The sequence below is a fragment of the Lissotriton helveticus genome, chromosome 2_1 (genome assembly GCF_964261635.1).
Source record: "Lissotriton helveticus chromosome 2_1, aLisHel1.1, whole genome shotgun sequence".
Lineage (NCBI taxonomy): Eukaryota > Metazoa > Chordata > Amphibia > Caudata > Salamandridae > Lissotriton > Lissotriton helveticus.
The window spans coordinates 1928527290-1928550895 of NC_136059.1; the positions used below are offsets into that span (position 1 = coordinate 1928527290).

Below are 23606 nucleotides of genomic sequence, written 5' to 3' on the forward strand. Positions count from 1 at the left end.
CGAGGAGAAGTAGTAAAAGATACACTTTTTGAAACGAGTTTCACTTGTTCGCTAAATCGTTTGTGAACTGGGCCCTACGTTTATGTTCTGCAGGACTAATGTTTTCCGTGTGATTTATTGCTTAGTGCAGAGTCAGGCACATTTTCCACTCATAGGCATTTTACATTACATTTGTTTCCACAATGCGCCATGAAGTCATGCACCTGTAAGGGTATTATAATTACACGCCTAGTGTTTATTATAGTCACCAAATACCAGACCATGCCCGTCACTTAGCAATATATGTTTTTGTTCTGTGTTGTGTAATTATACCACGCTTTCTTGTTTCTTGTGAGAGACACGAGCAGAGACTCTACAGCAACTTAACAGGAGCAGTAATCAGCTATCGTCTAGGTTTATTGTTCTCAGCATGTTCAGCACCCGTGGGTCCAGCATGCTCCATTCAAATAAAAGAACTTCCTATATATGCACTCACCTCTGCTATGAAGACAATAATCACACAGTCCTTCTTCTCCTCTTCAGACAACTCATAGAAAAGAGAACTTAGTGTGTCCATCAGATAACTTTTCTTCTCCCGTTTCACAGTGGGTATTCCCATCACCAGTGAAACTGCAATACAAGAAAATGAATTAGTAAACAGCATAAGGGATTAACCAACAACAAGTAGCTAAATTTCAAGAAAATACAAAGTGAAAAACACCCTCTTGGTTATCTTAATTTGAATAGGCCTCCATTTTGGAAAATGATCAATATCAAGGAAATACTTTACCATGGAGAAATTCAACAAAACAAGTATTGGTCTTTGCACGTTTGTGCAATTGTTTTCAAGTACATACCACAAGAATGTAATACAAGTGTGTTATTCTTGGACCCAAGAAACATCACTAAAGTTCAGTGACATGAAGACATAGTTTAAAGACAAAGAACTGATTACATTCAAGAAGCCAATGGCTGGAGTGGGCTGCCCTATTGCCCTACTGCCTCATTTTGCATTGTTGTAACGAGGGGGGAGGGGGAGCAAATTAGGTTTATACTTGAACAGACCAATGGATGAAGACGATATCTCAATACTCAACTCTATTCTCAACTCTATTCAAAACTGGATGTTAGCTCATTAACTCATTCTGAATACTTCCAAAACTGAATTCCTCCTCCTCTCTACCTCACTCTCTCCTCCTCCTGTTTAATCTTGGATGGATCAGCTGAATTTATTCAACAACAAACCTATTGTTGTCGACAGTGCAAAATCCCTTGGTGTCATACTTGAAAAAAGGCTCAATCTACTCTCTCACATCAATTCCATTGCAAAGAATGCAGAATACTAACTGCGCCTTCTCTGGGGGATTCCACGTTTCTTTCCGGAGCAAGACCTAAAAACCTTGGTCCAATTTCTGGTTCTCTCTAGATTGGACTATTGCAAGTCTCTTCTTGCTGGCCTCCCCAAATCCCACCTTTCCCCTCTCGAATCAGTTCTCCATTCAGCAGCTCGTTTTATATTTGGGGCCAAAAGAAGTGACCACATCACACCCATTTTGTCTTCTCTTCGATGACTCCCCATCAAGGCTAGATCAATCAACAAGACTGCCTGCATCACCCACAAATCCTTGCACACCCCCTCCCCTCGATACCTGGCGAATAAACTGAAAATCTCTGGTGGCTCTAGACCGTCTTGTAATGCGGAAAAGTTACTGCGTGAGCCCCCCACCTTCAAAATGGAATGATCAATGGCTCAATCTTTCTCTGGCAATCCGGTGAGAATCTGGAATTTGCTTCTTCCACTACTCCATACCACCACCTCTACCCAGACCTTCAAAACTGACCTCAATTCTCTTCTTTTCCAAAGACACTTCCAGAACTAATACACCACTTTTCATATCCAGCAAGGAAGTTCTTTCATTATTGTAAATTAGTAATCTATGTCTGTACAATCTTCATACTATTATGTTTTTGTGTGACTGCCATATATTGTTCTATTTCACCTGTTCTTGTATCTAGTTTGCGCTCTGACATATTTGTGTAAATTCTGCACTAAATAAAAATGTATTAAATAATTAAAAAACATTAAAAAGAGAGAGTTGTACCAAAGACCTCCCATGTATGAAAATATACATGTATTTTTCCTTTATGAACTCTTTATTTCTAAAGTTGTAGGCCAGACCTAAAACCACCAGAAGGGGACATAAGTGTTAAGAAAACAAATACATTGAAAAAGGGGTAGGATAAATAGAAGGGAGGAGAGAGGTGACTGTTGGGATAGTTATGAGTTGAAGAACTAGTAAAGAGATAGGTGCAGGGGTGCTAGATCATAACTAATTCTAAAGCGACTACAGTTTAGGCAGGGGTAGAGGAGTGAAGGTACATTTAGAGAAAGAGGTAAAAAAGAAATAATTAGGGCAAAGGTTCTTGGTGAAAAGGCAAGGGAAAAAGTGTTTTATCATAGAAATGGGTTTAGAAACTAGTGTATAGGTAGAGGCATTTGGATAGGAGTAAAAGCACCATATGTAGGTGGAGGTTGAGATAGACAGGGCTATATATAACACAGTTTTGGCAGGAATTAGACGGGCTTGGGAATTGGTATGAGAAGAAGCACAGTAGTGTAGAGGTATAGATGGCTCTATAGATACTATATGATAGGCAGGTGTACTTAAATAAAGTAGGGTTAGTGGCTTTAGGGTGCATGTAGGATAGAGGTAAAAGGACATAGGCAGGAGTAAAAGTGGTAGGGTCTCTGCTCAGATTGAGGGAATATACTACAGGTTCATGTAGAGGTATTAGGAGAAATAGAGCACTACTGTAACTACGATAAAGTCAGAGTTAGATGTGCTTACGTATAAGTGGAGGTACAAGTAAAAAGGCATGGGTAAATACACTATGGTATAAGTAGGGGTGAAGGTGATAGGGCACAGGCACTGGCAGAGGTACCATAGTGAAAGCAGTGGTTGCAGAGGCACTGGACTAAAGATAGGGTGGAGGCAGGAGGGTATGGGTAGGGGTAAAGATGGAAGGGTAAAACAGATTATTCATAAACTATGGCACAGGATTGGCTAGAGGCATCTAGGAACAGCTAAGGTAAGACATGCTACGGTATGGGGAGGGTTGGGAAGTAATAGGCAGTGGCAGCAGTGAAAGGGCATAGTTAGGGGATAATATGGTAAAGACATCATATAGACACAGGCTAAGATGCTGTGGTATAGTCAGTAGTAGAGGTACTATGGTACACACAGGGGTACATGTGCTGGAACAGAGGTAGAAGTATGAGGGCGTAGGCAAGAGGAACATGGATGAAGGTATGGGTAAAGGCCGATGGATATAGGCAGCGGAGTAGAAAAATAGTCTGTTAGGTGTATACGTTCTCTGGCATATGGCACAAGTAGAAGACCGGCATGAGGTAAAGAAACATAGTTCAGTTTCCCTCTTCATTGCTCTTCCTATACACCACTATGTTCTCCGGGCCGGGGTTGAAGCGGGGCAATGATGAGAGGAACAAAGGAAAGAGTAAACAGAGAGTTGGGATGAGGGAAGACATGCAGTTTATGAGACACAAGGATAAAACAGATTACGAGCACAATTTTAACATGAAGGGCGTTCAATAGGATTGATACGACATTGTGGCAATAGCATTTAATTAAAACAATTGAAGAAACAGGCTCTGTGAAAAAGTTTCGCTACAAGCTTCCTTAAATGTTTTTTCTCCAAAATCACATGCAACTGCTAACAATGCTTGGAAGTCTGATAGAAGAAACCCAGAATGTGGAGAATGAGGGTAAAAGGCAGCAATGTTACAGATGCGGTAGTACTAAACATATGGCAGTGTCCGCATCATGCTCTGCCATAAAGGCACGATGTTTCAAATGAAAGAACCACGGACATTTTTCAAGGGTATCTAAGATGGTGGAACAGAAACACAGTGTAAATGGTGTGAATGAACCATTCTGCACGTTGACAACTATTTTACTATTTTTACATTTCTCCTTCCTTCATAGGGTATTTTGCATTATGTTTACGCTTTCTTTGTCACCACATTTGTTCTTTTTACTACGTTTTCCAGTGTTTAGTTCTTTAACACATCGCGAAGTATTCTTCGTGCACCCAGCAATACTTATGGCTTTATCTAAAGAGGGATCCCTTTATCAGAACAACTTCTTCTAAATTCTTATATTGCTTCTCCTGTTAATTGGTCTCTAATAATGTCTTCATGAACATCTTTAAAATGTGCATGTCTACGTTCCATGGATTCACTTATAATTATGTGCAGGGAAAATGTGTGCCTTTCAACCAGCATGCTAATTATCTTGCAAAGTTCTCATCTGAAGCTATAATGACATTCCTAAACTCATCATGAGATCTTTTGCTCACTGCTGATGCCACAGTATTTTCTCTAACATGCCTTGATGAAATGGTCAAAGTGTTCAAAATTATCCTTCTACCTCCAATCTTTTAGGAACAAACACAGTACCACTCACTGCTTCTAAGTGCGTTTTGAATGACTCCCTCTGATACTCCCATACCATTGGTGTTGCCCCAGAATGTTGGAGAAACTACCTGCATAGACATGGTAGCTAATTTACCTTTAAATAAAGAATCCAAACTAAAACAACTAAAACAACAAACATAGACATATCCAATATTAATATAATTTATATAATATATAAAATATTAAAAGTGGTTGTTGGAACAATCCTTCTTGTATGTACTGCTGCAAAAGTGAGACGTGGAGGCAAACTATTCAGCAGATTTTTCCACATATATGTGTTTGGTTCCTCAACAATTCACTAATACCTCTTTTACTGTGGATGTAAATCAGTAAAAGTTATCTTTCCTTAGAAAATGGTGGTCCTTTTATAGTATTTGCTGAAGTTCAATTAATGTAATCCTAGTTGTTTTTCATTCACCAGCCAAGGATAATGTGAATGAGATTCCAGAGGTTCGTGGGGCACAAAGACTAATGATGAGGTGGGTTGATACTTTCTCTTCAGCATCAGATGTTCTCATAAGAATTAGGTTTAGATTTTTAATTTGCTACGGATAAGCTCTGCATATAGTTGTAGTAGTTGTGGGTGGTCTCTTGGTATATAATTGTCTGGCACATTTACCACGTTCAAGGACTGTTAGCATTTGTGCTTTGAGTTCCGGGGAATTTTTACTGCAGAAGTAGTGGGTGAATGTTTGTGGAGCTACTACACCAATCTTGGATGACATTACCAAAAATTACCTTTTAGTTTCTAACAACCAGATAGCATTTAAAAATACACCTTTGCTTTAACAAATGGATCTACGACTTCCACTAAAGGTTGAGAAGGGAGCCTGACTATTATTAAAGAAAGTCTTCAATTCAGAATAGGCCAGTTTATTTAATTTGTAACTGCTTGTGACTTTTATAAAACGTTTATGACTTTTTTATTGTAAGACGACAACAAAGTAGCAAGTAAATGATGTAATTTTCAAAACTTTCTTGAACCACAAACTGCTCTATACAAGCCAGGTGTTTGAATGCTTTCTCAAAGAAGTGACGCATTTCGGTGGTATTGTGTTGTTCACCACCTTCTTCAGGCTAACAAATGCTTATTACAAATCTCCCAAATCATTCATCATATGCTGAATAGACTGGAGGATGGTATATCTCTTCTTTCTCAGTAACGTTTTCCTTCCAGGTTAAAACCTCACTATTGCCACTCAATGTGGGGGTGCAAAACGTCCTCCCTTGGCAGCCTTTCTTGTAATGTCACTTGATTCTTTAGGCCGACGAAAATAAAACGATAACCAGAGTTCGCAGCCTCATAGGTTGAACTGTATCTCAGGTCCAAACATTTATGGCCACCGGAGCTATGGTCCTCAGCTGTCCAGATATTTCAAAAAAGTAGATATAGTTTGCACCTCATTCAATATGCTTCAAAGGCCCGCCGGGACTAACAAGTCTCCAAGCCTGCTCCTGTTTCCTTCTCGCAAAGCGATGTATATGTGTACATCTGTTAGGATCTAACCATTGGGATACAACTATCGATAGACACCTGGGACAGTCTGTACACTCCATCAGGGTTCATTTATTTTTAGCTCCTTGTTTCAAGACTACCCTAGTTTCACGAATAGGGAATAATGCCAATATACTATGGGTAGTACAAGCTGTATAAATGACAGATGCACCATTATTGTTCTTTCCTCCAGAGCGGTGCCCACATCCTGAGCTGTTGCCAGGTTGAGGTGGAGTTCCTTACCCAGTAATAGCGGGTAAGAGTTTTCTTGTTTCTCTTTTTTCAATTGATAATTCATATAAGCCACTAGTTATACCACTCTCCTACAGGTTGCACAATCTGATTGAATGGTTCTGTTTCCATTAGGTAAAGTCACCTTCCGGAGCAGACGGACCATGAATGTTTCTGGTTCCCGTATCCTTTTTTTTGTTTAACCACTTGAGCACTGAAGCAGCAGCATCCGTATAGGTCCTGACGAAAGCCTCACCCGATTGAGGGGCATCTAGGCTGAAACATGATGACCACTACCTTCCACCATACCATTGCAACTTAAATCCATGTCGCTGGTGCACTGTTTTTAATTCTGGCAGTGGGTGTTCCTGAATAAATCTTACATTCTGCACCCGCTAGCTAGTTTTATCTTAACTTTCCTCACATTCTACATTTTCTTTGCGCTGCGCCCTCGCTCACACTATTTTGTTAATCACATGTGGATTTAGAATATCCTAATAGAGTAGAAATTTAAAACAACCCTGAGCTCCTCCCTCTCAGAGAGGGGGTTGTAGCCCTCAAAGGAACTAGGTTTTTCCTTTGAGAGGAGAATCCCATATGATGAAGCATATCACCTTTAGTGAGTGAGGGATTTTGTCCTAAAAAGGGAAATTCCCACAGCTAGGTCGGTGTGTTATATTTTGTGGCTTCTTTACAGTCCTTTACTCACTAATATCCTTTTTTTGCTTTTCTGCACAAATTAGACCAAGGATTTTACACTTGTTTTTGTCTAATAAAAAACACTCCAGCTCCAGTAGTGCCCTGGCTTCACCTCCTGGTTCAGGACGTGCTGTGTATGGCAGGCATGGAGGGACGGTGGTACAATCTCACCTGCAGCTCTGGCCTCGTACAGTGCTCCTGCTAATACTAGTGAGTGAGAGGCACTGAGGTGGTGGTATTGGTACTGGTGGGGGTGGTAGTGGTATTGGTATAGGTGGTGGTGGTGGTGCTGGTATTGGTAGTATTGGTGGTGGTGGGGAGGGTACTGGTGGTGGCATTGGTGGTGGTGGTATTGGTGGAGGTGGTAGTATTGATGGTGGCGATATAGGTGGTATTGGTGGTGGTTGTAATGGGGGTGGTATTAGTATTGTTGGTGGGTGTGTTACTGGTATTGGTGGTAGTACAGGTATTGGTGGTGGTGGTATTGGTGGTGGCGGTATTGGTGGTGGTATTTGTATTGGTGGTGGCAGTACTGGTATTAGTGGTGGTGGTATTGGTGTTATTGGTGGTGGTGATTGTGGTGGTATCAGTGGTGTTGGTGGTATTGGTGCTGGTGGTGGTGGTATTGGTGCTGGTGGTATTTGTGGTAGTGGTATTTGTGGTGGTGATATTTGTGGTGGTGGTATTGATGGTGGTGGTGGTATTGGTGGTAGTGGTATTGGTGGTATTAGTGGTGGTATTAGTGGTGGTGGTATTAGTGGTGGTGTTATTGGTGGTGATGGTGGAGGTATTGGTGGTGGTGGTATTGGTCATCATGGTATTGGTGGTATTAGTGGTGGTGGTATTGGTTGTGGTGGTATTGATGGTGTTGGTATTGGTGCTGGTATTGGTGGTGGTGGTATTGGTGGTGGTGGTGGTGGTGGTATTGGTGGTGGGGGGTGGTAGTGGTGGTATTGGTGGTAGTGTTGATGGTGGTAGTATTGATGGTGGTATTGGCAGTGGTGGTGGTATCAGCGGTGGTGGTGTTGTTAATAAAACAGGCTTTTGAAAGAAACCAGTCAGGTGGCTTTAATAATGATGACATGTAACACAGATGTGCTGTTGTCAGCTTCAGCCCATTAGCATAGGATTATGTGCTACCAGGAATTCACATGACTTAATTCGCTTATCATTTCTAAATCCATTTTACTTGGTGTGGGCGAGGGGGATTGAAACAGACACAAGATAATGCTGGGTTAAAGTGATTGAAAGCAGGCACCCTTGTTAGGGGGGCAGCCATGCTTCTTAAAAAAACAATAGCTGTTTCAGTTGAAGCAGCGCATGTCCGGCCTGCAGTAAGATAAACTCAATAAAGTAATGAGTGCTTACAGACTAAATAACAGATCCTATGTAACAGCCTAAGTAAAAGGGCCAGTCGCCATGGGAAGGTACAAATGAAGACAATGCCATACTTAGGAGGGACTAACAAGTCTATTAGGGAACCCGAAGGCAGCATTTACAAAAGACAATGACACAAGTCAATGAAAAATATGGGAGGAGAGTGGGTGCAGCTTCTCTCCCATACTCTACTACAGCAGTCTCGCAGAGCGAGCAGCGAATGCGTTCTGCCGTTAGGCTCAACCTAAAAAGGCAATCTACTGTAACCGGGGGTGTGAAGCTGGACGTGTGATGAGGGAGTAAGGGGAAGGAAGTGCTTGCAGACACAAAGGAACTGATTAGCCAACACTCCATGCTCAAGTAAAAAAGTAAACTAAAAATACAGTCAACAGGAAAGTCTTGTTCCTACCATTTCCTTTAGAAAATGAAAAAGCAGACGTTATGTTTAAGGACTCTGAAAGGCTCGAACTGAAACTAAAGATTCAGTTCGGAAATAACCGTGCGTTTCGCTAACGTGGCACAAATCAGCTGGAGTGTTTGGTTGGCTATAGTAGGCGGGGTTGTTTGTCAACCTAGACATGCCACAGGCACTGCATATAAATAATTTAGTAATGACTGACTCAAATTTTAACGATGTTATCATGCATCCCAAATAGCCCTAAAAAGAGTAAACTTATTTTGTCTCTAAGCCTCCAAATCTTACACATGGAAATGTTTTACTTTCTCTTCTAGTTATTGAATACCACAAACAAAAAAGTTGAAATCAACATGCTCCAGGCCTTTTTCAGGTGCAAATTCAGTTTGCTCCATTTGCTATTAGACAACCCAAAAAATGGTACCAATGGATTTTCCTTGTATTTGGTTTTTCTTTTTATACGAGAGCAACATTTCTGTAATATGGGCCCAATAAGTCATATTCAAATAGCCACCCGTCATAGCGCTTTTTATGTTTTTTGAAAAGTTCAAGCTATGCTATTTCAATATTGATAAGGTTCAGTTATGATCTAGCAAGCATATTGGATTCCAGTGCAGTAAAATACACATGGATCAGCTGGTTGACATTCAGACCTGCGAATGATATTTCCTCCATTGCTGCCATTTTATTTGCGTCATTTCCTCATTTGGCTCCTCCTATGACATATGCAGGAAAACAGAGCAGTTACAGCCCAGCCAGAATTACCAATATAAAGCGGTCCTGTGATTAAGAGATAAGGAAATTACTGGTTCGGTATTGCATTGTAACAAATTTAATAGTGGCATGTGTTGTTAATGCGCCAATTTCCATAGGTGTTCACATTTTCTGTTTTCTGTGGATTGTTGTTCAGACAAGTTGCTTATAACAGGAGAAATGTGCCCAGGTAAAACGCCAAATATGCAGATTTTATCGAGTACAGTTGTGACATGATATCTGGCATGTAATTCATTGTCAGTCGAAGTTCTTAGATATATTTATTTTGCGACCACAACAACATTATAATAACTAATTTATGGCATTTCTTTGTTGAAAAAGTGCATGTTTGAATCCTTTAGCCTCCCTTAAAGAGACAGTACTATTCTCTAGCAGCCATTGCACATTCATGTTTTAATCTTCTGTTGGCTATAGAGTTTTAGTTCATAAATTAAAGCTATGTGCCCACATGTTTCCTTAAATAGCCAACGAGAAAACTGCCCCTTTGTGAAAAGTATCTAATATTCGATATTTTGCTTTGATTACCTTTTAAATTCACCACTTACCCCATACACTTCATCTCCTTACTACTTTTCATAACACCTTTGTTTGAGGGTGCATGCAGTTTGTTCAGAAAAAGGGGCTCTAATTACAACTTCCGTGTTGTCACTCAAGATGTTGCTTCATTATGGGAATATTTAGGACTGCTGGGGTCAACACAAAGTTATCACCAACATTTCCCCTAACAAAACACCTCCCTTGCTTTCAGAATAATGTGTGTTATTTTACACCAATCCCAATCCTGAGATCTTAGTGTCCACTTTGCGGCATAGAGTTCTGTCCTCCTTTTCCAATGAACCTGACAGAGTATTAAAATGAAAAAATAGGCTCAAAAGTTCAATCTGCCACATGTGTTCCGAGATTGAAAGAGCAGAAGCACTCCTCACACAAACATTATATATTAAATGAAGGTACCCCATCATCATTTGGGGAGCAGTACACCAATAACTCATGCAAGAGCCCACTATAGATCTAGCAATAGTGGCTTAGCTAATTTCTGAAGGGAAAGGCTTCAATGTACCCACATGTTGTATGTGAAACCCCACTGGTCCTTGTCATTTAGACCCCTATTGGATGTTCATCAAAAATGGCCATCAGAAATTTCACTTAGTAGGAGACACTTTTCTAAACATCCCCTAATTTACATATATTTTTGGTCGCTGCAAATTCTCTAACCATGGGTGTGAAACTATCAAGCTTAGCGCAATTTTAATGGCATTCAGAGCCAACTAACGTACATCAACCACCCGTTTATGTTCTTCATTAAATCAGGGACAGACACTGTGCCTGATTACAATCTCCAGGATTGGCGTCATAAATTCAGAAGTGCCCGGTAATGGGAGTCACCAGGCCAATCAGATCTTTATGAAACATGCAGGAATTACAAGGAAACAAGATCCCCACATGTTTTTACCCACATCATGCAATCCCAGTTATCTTCCCCTTCTGTGAATTATCAGGAACAGCGGTAACAATAATCTGAGGGTTGGGAAAGACAGGAGATTTTACCAGGCCGCTTGTTATGGGGGCATACCATTCACATCCAGGTCACTAGTGTAATTCTTAGTTAAGGACCACCCACGTAAATATGAAAATGTACTCCCATATCGTCCTGTGTAAAGATTTCATATGAATGTTGAACAACCCAATAGGTAGAGTGAAAACCAGTGGCACACAGTATTAGAGCATCTCAGCTGGTGTCTATCACCTGGAGGTGAAATTCAATAAAAGCAAAATGCACGCTTATGTAACCTATTTAAATTTACTTTGTTGAACCCAAAAAAGAGTGTGAAAAGTTGTGAGGAAGTCCTTGACCTGAATTTAAGCAGAAGAAATCCATTATACCTTCCAGTGGGATATTCTCTAGTAAAGAACATTTTGCAATCTGGAGCAGCTTCAACCATGCACACCTGATTCAAAGAAGAAATATCATGCTGGCAAAACATAGCTCTAAGGCAGGGATTAAGAAGATACACCAAGTGTCCATCTCTAGTAAAAACAGAAAGTTAATTTACATCCTGCAAATACATCAGTTTAACACAGATGAATGGGCTATGGTACAGCAAGTAACGTTGCTTTAATTTTTAGATAGAAGCACAGCCAGACTTTATTTTGTGGTCACAGACTACATGTACTATGCATTCAAAACTGTGGTTTGGCAACATGGTTTAGGTAGAGTCGCTCAATTTCAATGTGTATTGTACATACAGGCAATACAAAGCACAGGTAAATGTTAAAAGTGTAGAGGGCACCAGACTGCAGTTGTTGATCAAAAAAGAAGAAAGCTAGCTTTGGCAAAGGATGCGTGCAGACTCATGGTACTTTAAAATGGCATGGTTGGGGCATGACTAGCTGGGTTCCAGAATGGTCACCATCATCTGAAGCGCCGACAAAGCAACATTGTTGGGTCTCTGTTCTGGGATGGTGAGTAAGGTGTGGATGTGAAGGGCATGTCCTTAGGAAAGGCTGCACAGTGCTCTTTTAGGAGACCCCAAATCTTATATGTGGTAACAGCATCCCACATATTGAGGTGGTGTTATTTATTCTCAGGGGTACCAAGACAGTACCACCCAACGTGAACAGCCAAGTTATGTGGGGCTGACAGTGCACAGGTAGGATCACTGTGGTAAACCTTCCTGAGGAACCTGGGAGGACAAGGTGAGCTTCAGGTGAATCCTTTGCCCGGACTTCATCATCTGCCATGGTTGTGGCATAAGTGATGAGGACAGCAGAGTAACCAAGGGAGCAGGGGAGAGGTGTGGCAGGAAGGACCTGATACTGCTTCACCAGGTGATGCCTGGCCTGTACTTCTGACTGGGGCATGTGAAAAAGACTCTTCTAACTAACCCAAAGACAGCTAAGGAATAGGGCCAAAAGTGAAGAAGATACAGAGATTTTTTGCATTAAGATAATCCACTTTGGACACAAAACTCAGATGGCAGTGACACAATGAACACTGACACAGGTAGGGGCCTTCATTATGAGTAGACTTACAAAGATGATGTGCAATACAAAGAGCATTAAAGACAAAATGCACTTAATATAAGGAATTCCCGGGCATCTACAGTCCATATTTCCAAAACAGAGCAGGATTTTGGACAACTGGATGACAGCAAATTTGACTTGGAACATGCATGAAAAGGATCTGAGGTGAAAACCAACTGATTCAATAATTTACCAATGAGCAGTCACTACCATTTCCCTCTTGGAAACAAAAGTGGAACATCGTGAAAATAATTCAAGTGCTGTAAAAAGTGTATGGACCTGTTAACCTTGTCAGTTGGTGAGAGCATAAAGACTTATGGCCTGATTTAGATCTTGGCAGGACTCCTGTTGTCTCTCCGTGGCAGCGGCTACAAGTACTCCGTTGAGCTGGCAGAGTCCCACCCGCCATCTTTAGATGAGGAATGGCCAAACCCCTAATCCTACACTGAAAACACAAGCATTCCTGCAGTATGAACAAGAACACCCCCCCCCGAATGAAATCTGGCCTCTCAAAAAATACATAATTTATACTAATGATTTTGCTTAGCCTTCCTTCGGAAGTAAACAACAGTATAGCGCAGCATGTGCTATAGTGAAGGGACGTATGCAGGAAGGTAAATCCCATGCCAGCAATACAACTTCACAATTTCTAGGAGATTGTACAGCACAGCTGGCAGATCTAAAAGCCCTGATACTAGCACTAAAATATACGGATCTGGAATTCCACACATTGATAGTGTGCGATTAGTTCTACCGCGTGCAGTCTTATAATCAATATCTTCATGACTGGGGCCAGAATGGGTTTAGAGATTCCAAAGGTTGCACAATTAAGCATAAATTGTTATGGGAACAAGTGGCAAAGCTGAAGGAATGCCTGCCACGGGTTAAAGTTATTCACACATTGAATCATTAGCGTGTTGGCGTACTTGTTGAAGGTAATTCACTGGCTAATATGTTATGTTATGTTATGTTAAAACAGGTCTTTTATAGCGCACGGCTACTCCAGGGAGTGTCCCGGCGCTTTGGCAAAAACCCGAAAAAGAGACCAGGGCAAAGTGCAGGGCAAGAAACAGAGGGACTTACTGAGTAAAAAGCCATGTCTTCAGCTCTTTCCTGAAAACCAACAAATTGCTGATTTTCCTAAGCGAGACAGGCAGAGAGTTCCAACATCGCGGTGCCAGGCATCGAAAGGAGCGTCTTCCAATTCTCGCCCGCCTGATGGAAGGGACAGAAGCCATGGCCAAGCAGGACGATCTCAGACTTCTAGAAGGGACATAGAATGTCAGACGCCTCCTTATATATCTGGCCCCAACCTGTTGAAGCGCTTTAAAAGCAAGGGTAAGAGCCTTAAAAGTAATCCTTCTTTCGACAGGTAGCCAGTGGAGTTTTTTAAGCAACTCCGATGCGCTCACTCTTCGCTGGAGGCCATAGATGGCCCTAGCAGCGGAGTTTTGCACCATCTGGAGGCGTGACACCAAAAATTGCTAATTGCTAACTGCTAAGGCGACAGTGCAAACTGCTGCCATTGCAGCAATCACTCGTTCTAGCACAAAGACAGACGGAGACATCCTGATAGCTGTCAAAGCCTCAAAAAACGGCTCTGTCATGCCAAAGGGCTTTCCACTCAAATATTCCTATAAATTAGATGTGCAAAATACAGCATATGCTCAAATTCCAGGAGTGGGGAATAGAATTATACCAAACATAAATCGCAGATTAGGTTTAATTCTAGCTGCACACAAGGGTCTGGGCTCAGCACACGCAGGAGTCCTGCTACAATTTTATTGTTGGTACTCCTCCCCCTACCATCCCAAGGGAAATTCAGTGGTGGAGAGGAAAAACCGTGACCTAAAGCAATCCTTAAAAGCAAAGAGTATTAGGTGCGAGCAGTAGTTGGGTCAATCACCTAAATGGGGTCCAGAGGTCACTTAAAAACATGCGAAGAAAATCCTTGGGAGTACATAACCCCTATGAGATCCTGTTTGGGACAAGAATATGGGTACCTGACCTCAATTGTGCCAGCACAGTGGCGATGTAAAACCATTTGAATTCAATGATCGTTTGGCTGTTTTACATGAACACAATGAATCCTGGGCATTAAAAGGCAAAACCTCAGTCAAACGCACCACCACTGGGGAAGTGAAACCTGTACCGGCAAGACCTGTCTGGGTCCCGAAGATTGGGGACCAGATGGAGTTTGGGCCATCTTACAGAGCACCCGTACCAGTCCTGCCAGTCGAAGGAACAAGAACAGTACTCCTTCAGCCTTTTGCCGGCAAAAAAGAAAGAACATTCATCTCCATTGAGCTGGTCCATCCACATTATGTGGCAAATTCTGAACAGTAGGCCGCGTGGAATTCTGAGTAGCCGCAGATCTCCTCTCGCTACTATACAGAAAGTTAGATGGAAAGAATAATAATGTTTCAAGACTCCCCTGCGCAAAATGCAGGTGTATCAAATAACGGAGTACAAATTACACCAGTTGAAACTGAACAACATCCAAATACGAGTGAAACGCAAATTGCAATTCGGCCCAATAATGACTTCTACATTAATGTGCCTTCACATGAAACACCTGCCAGTTCTACAACCTCTGCAGAGCTACCAAAGATAGATCGAACTGCGTCTGGCTACTTCATCAACTTCGATGACTTTTCTTCAGATTCAATTGAACCTGAGCAAACGCCACCCATTTCCAAAAAGGAGAAATTTTGACAATTCTATCTCTGGCTGTAAAAGACTTTCTTTATGTTCCCTTGGTTGCATCTTTGGTTTGCATTGGCAATCCATTTCCTGTTAAATTTGGATTGGTATAGTAACTGTCTTTTTCCTACTACTAAATGGACATTAACTCCCACATCACTTTGCAGTACAATTTGTGAACTTTGTCCTGAAACCACATACGTCATTACACCATGAACAGAGAGACCTGTCCATAGTGAACATTACAGCAGTTACAGTAACTGATTATATAGTTTGGGATAGGGTTTAATATGATGTATTTGGTCCTACTGAACATTTAAAAATTGAACATGTATTTCAATTTCACTGATTGATTTCACTACCCCGAGTACACTTTCTGTTGATTGGGACATTGAAACTGTAAATACTATTCTCTCAGACTTAGAACAATCTGCTGCATTTTCTTACAGAGAATTGTATGAAGATACACCTTGTTTTTGATACCATGTATTGTTACCAGCATTATGGTTATCACTTTGTGCACAGAGCTAGTGTCCCACACATTGTTCACACTTACAAACAATGGGAACATTGCCCGACACCGCCAAAAGGTAGTTCTGCCACATTTGCACAGACATTTGCATACTTTTTAGGGTTTAATACATCAGACCAAATGTCATACTACTATAAGCTTGCACAGACGAACGCAACCGAGAAGAAAATGATGCTGACTAACACCAAGCTTATATATTGAGCACCTTTTATCTCCCAACTGTCTATACAAGGTTTCGGATATGAAGGGACACAATAGACACAAAATCCATCTGGGGGACAAAAGAATGGCAGGTTCAGGATCTGAGGCTTTATTTAGAGCTTGCCTCATACCATTACAGATAATCTTTATGAAAATAACTGTCTAACAAACTACCTGCTACGGGTTTGCAAAAATAAAAGACCCGAAAACACCTTGCATCCCCTCGCCAACTCCTATTGAAGGTATATCGGATATACACTGATAAGTGAGGAGGTACTGGGTACAATGATTCAGAATGGTACATACAATTCATCAGCTCCCAATTGGAAGGGATGGTTGGTTTGGCCGATCGACACAAATAGGTGTCAATCAAGATTCAGGGGTACCACCAGAGAGTTTACTATCCATAGGCCTGACCCACGCTATGTACACACAGACGACCAGGGGTAGTGACTTGTTATAGTGATTTCTTATAGTGTTGGGAAGTTATGCCTAGAATGGCTAAAAGCCTCAACACTATTAAAGGTGAAACAACACGTGTCCCTTCTGTCTGATAACATGGATCTTAGGGATTTCTTGCTAGGTCCCAAGAAACAGTGTTAAAAAAAGCTTATTGTAAGCCATCGACAATGAACTGTGGAAAGTCTCCCAACAGGAAACTGCTGAGAGATTACGTACGATTGACCTAGAAAAGGCCTTCGCTGTGGTAGATAATGGAATGACCACACACTCGTCACATGTTTATTCACTGGGAAACATTGTGTCCTCAGCAATTGACATTATGGAACAAGATTTGTCTATTCTACAACATGGGCAATCTCAATTGCGCTCCATTATGCTTTTAAGCTGAAAGCTACAATCATTGCGTTCTGGCCATGTGCCAGGGTGGTGTATTAATGGCACAAATGTGTTTTCGACGTATAATCTGGCCGACAGACAATTGACCATGGCATGCAGAGATGCAAAGTACACCATGCTGCTCATTGAAAAATTAGAGACATTACCTTTTACAGTAGCGGAGTCATCATCTACGGAATAATTAATTCATGGCTATATCACGCTGCCAATCACAACATTTCAGTTCTAATACTGCCTTAGATACCATCAGGTAGGTAGGTATGATGAGTTGGGTGAAGGGTATACACAGGAAACCTGGAAGTTACCATACAGATATGGATGCAGAAATAAGAACACTGAACATTTCTTAAGTGGTACAGACGGTGAGAAGGATTTAAGTGAATCTTTAGTGTGCAAGGAGGTCTTGCTTCGCGGAGTGTGTAATGCTTCAATAGCAAACTTATCTTGCTACTTGAAAAAGGCTCCCCAGCTGCAGTGATTAATCCTGTTTTTGAGTTACTCTAGAAGAAGAGTTATTTAGTACTGATCAATGTATTTGCGGGATCGCGACAGGCATCGCATATCTAGTCAGAGTAAACTTCAGGTTGTTTGCTATATGCAGCTGGAGTTTGATGTATTGCCACAGGTGAAAAAACATGGGTGAACAAAGGGAATCGTCATGAACGGACCCAGAAGAGTTTTGAAAATACAAAGTTCTTCTGATGCAAGAGGCCAAACTGAATGCAGGCGAAAAAAGGCCTCGAAAGTTCAGCACAAACCCTTCACAGGTACAGGGAAAAGAGGGCATGGGCAGTATGGGACTAGTGAGACTAGGCAGCAGGAAAATACATGCAGGGGGAAGAGCAACACAAACAATGTCCAGCAGCAAAGGGAGGACAGGCAAATTGAAATTAAGTGCCTAGATCAAGTGGGGTACTGAGCATCCAGCTCAACCACAAGAGTGGGTATTGTAAAGGGCAGGGGAAGGTGGGTATGGATGTTTTCAGTTGTGAAGGGAATGTCTCTTGCTTGGTGTACTCCTGCACAGTCACGTTCCCTGCCGTGCGTGCCCAACTGGGAGTATCTGGTATCCTGGATTTTAGCCCAAGCCTTAACTTAATATAGTGAGTGCATGTAGGCCTAGGCATGCCCTTTGAGTAGAGTCCAGTACTGCACCTATCCTGGACCTGGATGAGGGAGCACCAAGCATGCTCTCAATAGTAGCAAAGAACTACTGTCTCCGACATGGGTCCACAATGTAGCACAGTGGTGGCAGCATACAGTGTATTTGGAATTTATAATGTGACCATAACCTTTACCCGTGTCACCGTAGAGGAGGTCTACTGGCCCAGCCATATAAAGTTTTCCATGACAGATGACCCAAAATCCTCACACTAAGATCCCTAGCACATGTAATACATACATACCTGATACATAAGTGAGTTTCTGAGAGAACCAGAGTGATACAGGCTTGCTGGTTCTATTTAGGAAATCCCTGGCCTATTCCTGTGCACAACATAGAGGTGACATCCCTTTCCCAGACACTGATGGTGGAAATGCATTGCTGGCATTCCTAAGACTGGAGGGAGGAACCTAGACAGTGAAAATGGGGAAGGAGGCAGACCTCCCCTTGGAAATTTAATTTGGTCGTTTTGATTCAGAGGACTGCTGAATAGTCTTCTGAAAGTTGCCATTTGGTGGATGGTTGGGGTGAAGGGTGGGACTTCAGTTCCTGCAGTCAGGGCATGGAATGTCCTTTCGAAGTTGGTCAGCCTGTAGTCTCTTTTCCTTGTCACTGTCAGGTGTGGCTGTTGTGTCTCTGTTGAGGATGAGTCAGCCTGGAAATGACTTTGCTGTCAGGAGCATTACTCTGGACAGCAGGTGAATCTGGAAGATGGCCTGGGAAGAACACATGAAAAAAAACCAACCCAAACAGGTTTTGAAAATGCAGACAGAGAATTCACAACCCCCCGTCTGCTTTTATTGCATAAAAGTGGGCACTGTTGGCCCACTTTTTGTTCTAGTTCCCATTTCTCTTGAACCAAGGAGGGAGTGCTCCTCATAGAATCCAGAGGTCCACTGCACAACCAGAGCTGTTGTTTGCCTGACAATAAGCTTCCCAGACGTGAGGGGACATGATCTGGAGTCTGATCTGGAGGAATAGCTGATTTCATCTCCTGGAACACCTGCCTATTAGAAGGGGAAGGAAGAATCCATTGCTGCAAGAGCATCAGACAACTGGCATGGGCACGAACATTGGTGGTGTGGCTCCATCCAGCACAGACACTTCAAGAGCATGACAGGTGTGCTCCTGGCAACGAGACTGTCACTCTTGCCAACAGTGGTGGATTAGCAACACTACCAAAGTGTATCTAAGTAGGTCTCAACATCAACCCTCCTGTTGCAGCCATATCATGTGCTGAGTGTACTCGAGAGGTTTGCACTACTGAAAATCCCTGTAAAGCTGTGGCACTTTCACCAAGTATGGCCGAAAGGATTGATATTGTGTCCAACCCAGGCACTTGCCAAACTTGTACCTTACGGACCACGCCACTGGAAGTAAAGCAGTTACATTGAGGAACTTGTCAACATTTGACAAGCACCTGAGTAGTTGCCTGTGGCACTCTCCAAGCAGTGCACCCAATTGAACTAGTTGCTACTGCCCCACCGCTCTCAAAGCAACTCACCTGCTAACCCCTCGACCAGTGCCTGGAGAACAGCTGCATCAATGCCTCAACCAAGGAAGGGCTGAGTGGCCAAACCAAAAACTCACCCATTCATGATGAGGGAGGTCTGATGGCAATCAGCCACCCTTCCCCTGCCTGCCGACGTTGGTTGCCATAAGAGGGTCGTTGCCTGAAGAGAGCCAGCTGTCATTTTTAGGTCAGAAAACAGTCATACAACCCATGTCCACCCACCTGGGAGTAGAGCAGCCAACGGGCTGACCAAGTCCACAGCTGGTGATCCTCCACCCCCAACAAGGGAGGAACATGGGCTGAAGTGCAGGATGCCGGTGTGAGGTCAATTACAGTACCAAACTGAGTATGAGAAACTGAGTACAGCATTGCACCTGGTCTGAGACTCACACCAGAGTGTCCTTGGAGTAAGGGAGGTGGAATAGGAGGGCACCAATTCCTAAAAGTAATAGTCTAGCCCCCGTACGTCAGGTACCTAATACATTTGGTGATGGTGTGTAGAATTGAGGGTTACTATGCAAAAACATACTTTTCTTTGAAAAGATAAGCACTGAGCTAGACAATTACGTTATCGTTTTCTTGGTATCTACTGAGTGCTGAACCTGTTGTACCATCAACTAACCTCCCGGAGAAGCTTGTGACTGCTCTCCATTGCCACCACTGAGTTAATCTACCACATCGGCTGTGCCCCAGTACCCCTGCTTGCACTCTGGTCCCCGAACAGGGTCCAACATTTGCCAATGAAAAAAAATATAATACATAAAAGAAATGAGTACAAAGTGAATTGTTTGAGGAGTTATACTAAGAACAGATCTCGGTTCAATGTGATTCTTTCGAAGATCTGACATATCTGAAAAAGGCAACCAAAGTGCAGGAATCCAACATGTGTATGGCAATATTTATGTAATACGGGAACCATTTAGTGGCAAAAACCCCAGCACATCATTATCAAAGTGATGGGCTTGTACATTATTATCATGGATATAACAATCAAAGTCAGAAATCATCACTGTTCTAACCCTGTGACCTCTCCAATTCATTACTCACCAGTGGAGTGGGGTAAACCTTCTTTGTCCCACAAAACCTCATATAGGTTACTTCCTACCTAAAACTAGGTTATCCCACAGTGATTTTCAAGCCAATGAAAGGCTCCAGGTTTCTTGTGTTAGAATCAAGCAAGACAAACAGGCCAGAACTGCAAACAGTCTCTATAAATTGGCCTCCAGATGTGAACATTAATGGTTCAATACAGTGATCTTTTTCATCTAGTTCCTTTTCGACATGCTAGTTCTTCTTTGTACTTGGGGTGGACCAGATAACTTTTCTTTAGCCCACTTTCTTTTCCCATCATTTTAGGTAATGCCTAGCGTTTTCCTCTAGTTGTGGTTTTCTGAATTTGCACCTCTGCTGCTATTTCCACTAGCATCTTCTATCCCTCTCCCAGAGACAGTTGATCTTCTAAAAATCATAACCCCTTGTCTCATGTTTGAGCTAGAAATTATCATATGAATAAAATACCAGTCAATGACTTTTTTATTACTGCTTTTTGTGAGCAGATGTTTTCTAGTATTTGTAATCACTGCTTAAAATAACTAGTCGTGTTTTCAGGTTCCAGAAGGAGAAGAAGGGCATGTTCTTATTGACTTGAGAGAAGTTGAGTAAACTTTTGCTCTTTGACTGTGGTTATCAGATATGTAATATTTGGAAATTGTATTTTCTCTCTTCATGACATCATACCGCTTGATCCTTGAAATGTAACCTGTGCCGAGAGGCTAAAAGAAGATGAATTAGAAAAAGGACTTCACACAAAGACTTGGCTGTGGCTATGAAACTGCATGCCTGAAGTGCATTTCTGCCTGCTGTAAGTTGGAAACCAGCAATCCTTATCCTCTTTGAATTTTTCAGAATAGTATACCAAGACACAGTTAACGTTCCCTTTTAATATTAACAAACACATTTCAGTACAATTCTTAAGAATCACCATTTGGTGAAAAGGTGTGGGTGGTTTATGGTTACTTTTGTGTATGTAGTGGATCCAAGTGGTCTAGTATACATCCTTAACTAGTGTTTTATTGTTCATCGTCCGAAAGTTAAAGAACACGATGTTTACAGGAGCAAAATGCATATTTTTTGTTCTCACCTCCGCCTCTTCCTTGTCCATAGAGAATATTGGGGTGCAGGCTGTCTTCGTGCTCCAGGAGGTGAGGCAGGTAATAATAGAGGTTGACAAACTGCATAGAAACCTTGGTAGTTAAATTTAACTCTTTCCATCTGGCGTCATCTGCGGACAAAAAAAAGGAATTACTATCCCCAAAAGGACTTCTTGTTATCGTGATACCAATAACCATGGCCTGCAGATTTTCCCCCAAAACTCATTTGACAAAACATTTACGTCCAAAAAATGTAGAATGAAATGAAAGATAAGGGATTATTTCACATATGCAACGTTTAACTCTGTACTTATTTCACATGAAAGCTTTTTGTCAACAATTACAAACTACTGTTTAATTCACTTTTGGCAGAAAATCTAAAAAAAATGCCTGAATGTTTAGTTTGGTACAGACCTCACTTCACCTATAAAGGTCATCTGCAGAAAGGAAGGTAGTGCACCTCAATCCTGCTATAGGTGAAATGCCTTGGCCATTGTTGCGTAAAAGGTATCCGATCATACTCCACTTAAGTTTTGGATCAGGGTTCTTCATTAAATTGTAGAAATTGGGGGTTGGCTGATACGTCTTTCCCTGGCTAGTCAGCGTTTCAGGTGAGAGGAACCACATTACCTGAGCGCATTAATAAGGAATTACCAGGGAAATAGGGCACAATGTAACCAAATGCTGGGCTTATTTGCCATTTCTCCCCAATATTACACCATGGCATTTTGGCTGCAGTTTGATGGCCCTGTTGACTTCAATTAGCAGTCTCAGTCAGAAGACGTAAACACAGCTTATATATCTAAGAGGATCACAACACCTACACTACCAAAAACTGACATATTCCTAAGGCCCTGTTACAGAGTCAAGAACAGACTGTATCCATGGAGATGGGCACAATGCACACTGAAAATGATCCAATAAACAATGTGTTCTCAACATGTCTCCTACATGGCCACTGACTGCAGATTCAAACACATTTGCAGGGCAAGTAACACTGGAGATTGTGTGGAGGTTGCTGGATCCAATGTAGGATTTTCATTTGACAAATGTGTTTGTTTGTAAGCTTATTGGACAACCTGCAATGGCAAGGAGTAGTCCTTGTGTATTTGTAAATTTCTTGGTTAGGCGAACCTGAACACCGCATAGTGAGCAGTGCCATTGCCTGGCACTAGTCTCACAGCATGGCTGCGCTCCTGCCTGAAAGGGAATGTGTAGTAGGAACAACTCTCTTAGGAATCCGCTGGATTGCAAAGATCTCCGCCAAAGAGGGTTTGAGATAGTTATAGTTTTACTGGAAAAGAAAGCCCTTGTGAGCTCAGTAGACACCAGAGGCGGGCTGTTTATGAATTAATTCCATGGGTTTGCAGATTACATTCCGCATGCAAATCGATTTGTTAGAGATGATTAGAGCATGCTGAGATTCAACCTAAAGAGTATTTCATTCTATTTATCCGAACTAGGGACTTGCACAAATATGATTGTCATGATTCATCAGCAAAGCAGTGTGCATATTAATGTCGAGCAGATTATGCATGGTGGCTTGCCCAAAAAAGATGAGTCGGTAACTTCTACCCCAAACCGTGTAAGAGGATTTCCAAGCAAGAGTTTTAAGACAGATCCTACTGGGGAGGGAATTGTGCGCACACATTATTCGGAGGTTATCACACTAAAAAATGGAAGGAAGGATCGTTGAATAAAAAGAAATGTCGAAGTGCTCCTGAAACTGATGTGCGACCAAAAAGTACAGATTAAGCGAGATTGTCACTGTTAGATCTGGGGGTCTCTAGTTGGCAGAGGTAGGTACCACTGTCCAAATAGGGACCCTTGCTTCTAGTCAGGGCAAGGAGATAACCCTCTGTGATAACCCCTGCTCACCCTCTAGGTAGCTTGGCACGAGCAGTCTAGGCTAACCAGAGGCAATGCGTAAAGTATTTGTACCAACACTCACAGTAACACAGTGAAAACACCACAAACTGACTCCACAACAGTTTAGAA

The 23606-nt window shown here is 42.0% G+C and overlaps 1 protein-coding gene across 1 annotated transcript in view; it reads right to left on the minus strand.

The window, feature by feature from the left end:
• MGAT4D (MGAT4 family member D) overlaps positions 1–23606 on the minus strand; it is a 707335-nt gene that overhangs the window by 428964 nt on the left and 254765 nt on the right. The window contains exons 3-4 of the mRNA XM_078676855.1: positions 21599–21739; positions 476–609 (exon numbers count right to left, since the gene is read on the minus strand). Of these exons, the coding sequence (XP_078532981.1) occupies positions 476–609; positions 21599–21739 (275 nt within the window). The remainder of the gene's footprint in view (positions 1–475; positions 610–21598; positions 21740–23606) is intronic.